At 40.8% G+C, this 1,952-nt stretch overlaps 1 protein-coding gene across 1 annotated transcript; it reads left to right on the top strand.

Annotated features, from left to right (window-relative positions):
• The first annotated feature begins 206 nt into the window (after positions 1–206).
• Positions 207–1,623, top strand: LOC143894375 (uncharacterized). Its single transcript, XM_077400568.1, has 4 exons — positions 207–827; positions 923–1,160; positions 1,244–1,329; positions 1,393–1,623. The coding sequence occupies exons 1-4, from the start codon at positions 207–209 to the stop codon at positions 1,621–1,623; spliced, it is 1,176 nt and encodes a 391-aa protein (XP_077256694.1).
• Positions 1,624–1,952: the final 329 nt, after the last annotated feature.

Here is a 1,952-nt window from a genome sequence, read left to right as displayed (position 1 = left end):
ACCACGAGACTTCAAATACTTTATAGTTAGTTCGTTATTTGCGTCGATACTTAGGTCAAGGCAGTCTCATCGGGCATCGGTCGAAGTTAATCCTCGGGTACGCAGTTCAATGCAAGGCATGTGCATTTTGCGCACGGGGGCACTCCCGCGACGATCATGACTGTCGTAAAAACTATGAAGGTAGCGCGAAGTCTATGGAGCCTAACATGGCTGTGGAGTTGATCGTTCATAACCAGCATCTGAAGGACGAAAACGTTTGCGTTAACGTACTGATTGGCGACGACGACTTATCAACTATTGCAGCAGTACGGCGCGAATCTACCACACGAATAGATAAGTGGTCTGATCTAAACCACGCATCCAAGGCGATGATTAATGCGTTGTATGGTTTGAAGCTGCCAACTAAAATCATCGAGTATTTTTCACGATGCTTTACTTGCGCGATAAAAAAAAATGAAGGCAATTCTGAAGCAGTAAAGGATGCGTTAAAAAACGTCGTGTCTCACGCTTTTGGCAGTCATGAGCGTTGTGGCGAGTGGTGTCGCTATTTTAGCATAGGTGAAAAGTATCAGCACAAAAGCCTTCCTCATGGAAAGCCCTTATCGGATCCACAGCTAAAATCTGCACTTACTTCTGTCTTCACGAGATTCGCGAATAATTCTGACAAATTGGCACCGTGCGGTTCTAGCCAAGGCAACGAATCCTTTAACAGTACAATTGCCAGCAAAGCTCCAAAATCGAAATACTACAAAGCGTCAGAGTCCCTCAATTTTCGAGTAGCTGCATCAGTTTGCCAAAAAAATATTGGAGTGACCTACATTGAACAAGTGATTATTTTAGTTGTACGAAACTCGCCTGTATTCAATCGATTTCTCATCCGTTCCGATTTGCAACTCCAATTTTATTTACTGCTATGTTTAAGATTTATAAAAAGCTGAATCTGTCGCCGAACACAGTAAAATTCCGCGAATTGAAGGAAAATTTTAGAAAACGAAAAATCGAAAATTTACGGACTGTCGAAGCGAAACGAAGAAGACTGTTTTATAAGAAAAACCGATCAAGTAAAATGGCATCCGTACAGCGTCGCGAAGGAATTACGTATGAGACCGACAGCGGATTGAACAGTGTGTCTGGATTCATTGATGAGAGTCCTTACCAAGGTATCCTCTGCACTTACTCTTATAGACGCTGGTTTTCATGAACGGTCATCCCCAATATAAATGCGAGAAATATTTACTTTTAGCTGATACTTCCGACCACCAAGATGCAAAGATAGTAATTTTTGACCTGGAAACAACCGGACTGTCAAAGTCCTCAGAAATATGCCAGGTCTGTCACTATTGTGAAAGCTAGAAGGCGAAACACTTGACTTAGGTTTTCCTACACTTTCAGATAGCAGCTGTGCACGAGAAGGAAACATTTAATGCATATATTGTTCCAGCGGGAGGCATGTCTTCCAGGGCCGCAAAAGTCACTGGGCTTCAAATCCATAGGGGTGAGATGTTTTTGAATGATCAGCAAGTTGACACAACGCCACCTCAAATGGCATTTAAAAACTTCATTGCCTATTTACGGAGTATCGAAAATAGTATAATTCTCACAGCTCACAACGGATTTAGGTGAATTTCAGAGAATTAATTTTATTCATGCACTAACAGTAAAACGCTATTTTTTAAATAGAATTTTAGGTCAAAGATACGTTTTATATCGCACATTATTAAAGTCAAAATGCGTCTGATAATGGTCGAATATTTTATCGGTTATCATGATTTATGTTAGATTCGATGCACCGTTGATATTGCGACACATGAAAAAGTTCGGATTTCTTGAAGAATTTCAGTCTGTCGTAATAGGTTTCGCAGATACGTTGCATCTCTTTCGCAATTTATTTCCGAATCGGAAGAAAGAAAAAAAAGGTATACCCAAACAGCTCTCGCGGAAGATCTCTTAGG

This window comes from Temnothorax americanus, unplaced genomic scaffold (genome assembly GCF_048541705.1).
Source record: "Temnothorax americanus isolate GAGA-0224 unplaced genomic scaffold, ASM4854170v1 Scaffold138, whole genome shotgun sequence".
NCBI lineage: Eukaryota > Metazoa > Arthropoda > Insecta > Hymenoptera > Formicidae > Temnothorax > Temnothorax americanus.
The sequence above is the reverse complement of the archived record's forward strand: the minus strand, read 5'-3'. Positions and strand labels throughout refer to the sequence as shown.

What these genes read in the sequence shown, in the direction of transcription:
- LOC143894375 (XM_077400568.1), top strand. Translation starts at nt 207, where the DNA reads ATGGCTGTGGAGTTGATCGTTCATAACCAGCATCTGAAGGACGAAAAC. An exon ending in GAGTGACCTACATTGAACAA is followed by an intron (nt 828 to 922) that starts GTGATTATTTTA and finishes GCTATGTTTAAG; the next exon opens with ATTTATAAAAAGCTGAATCT. An exon ending in AGTCCTCAGAAATATGCCAG is followed by an intron (nt 1,330 to 1,392) that starts GTCTGTCACTAT and finishes CTACACTTTCAG; the next exon opens with ATAGCAGCTGTGCACGAGAA.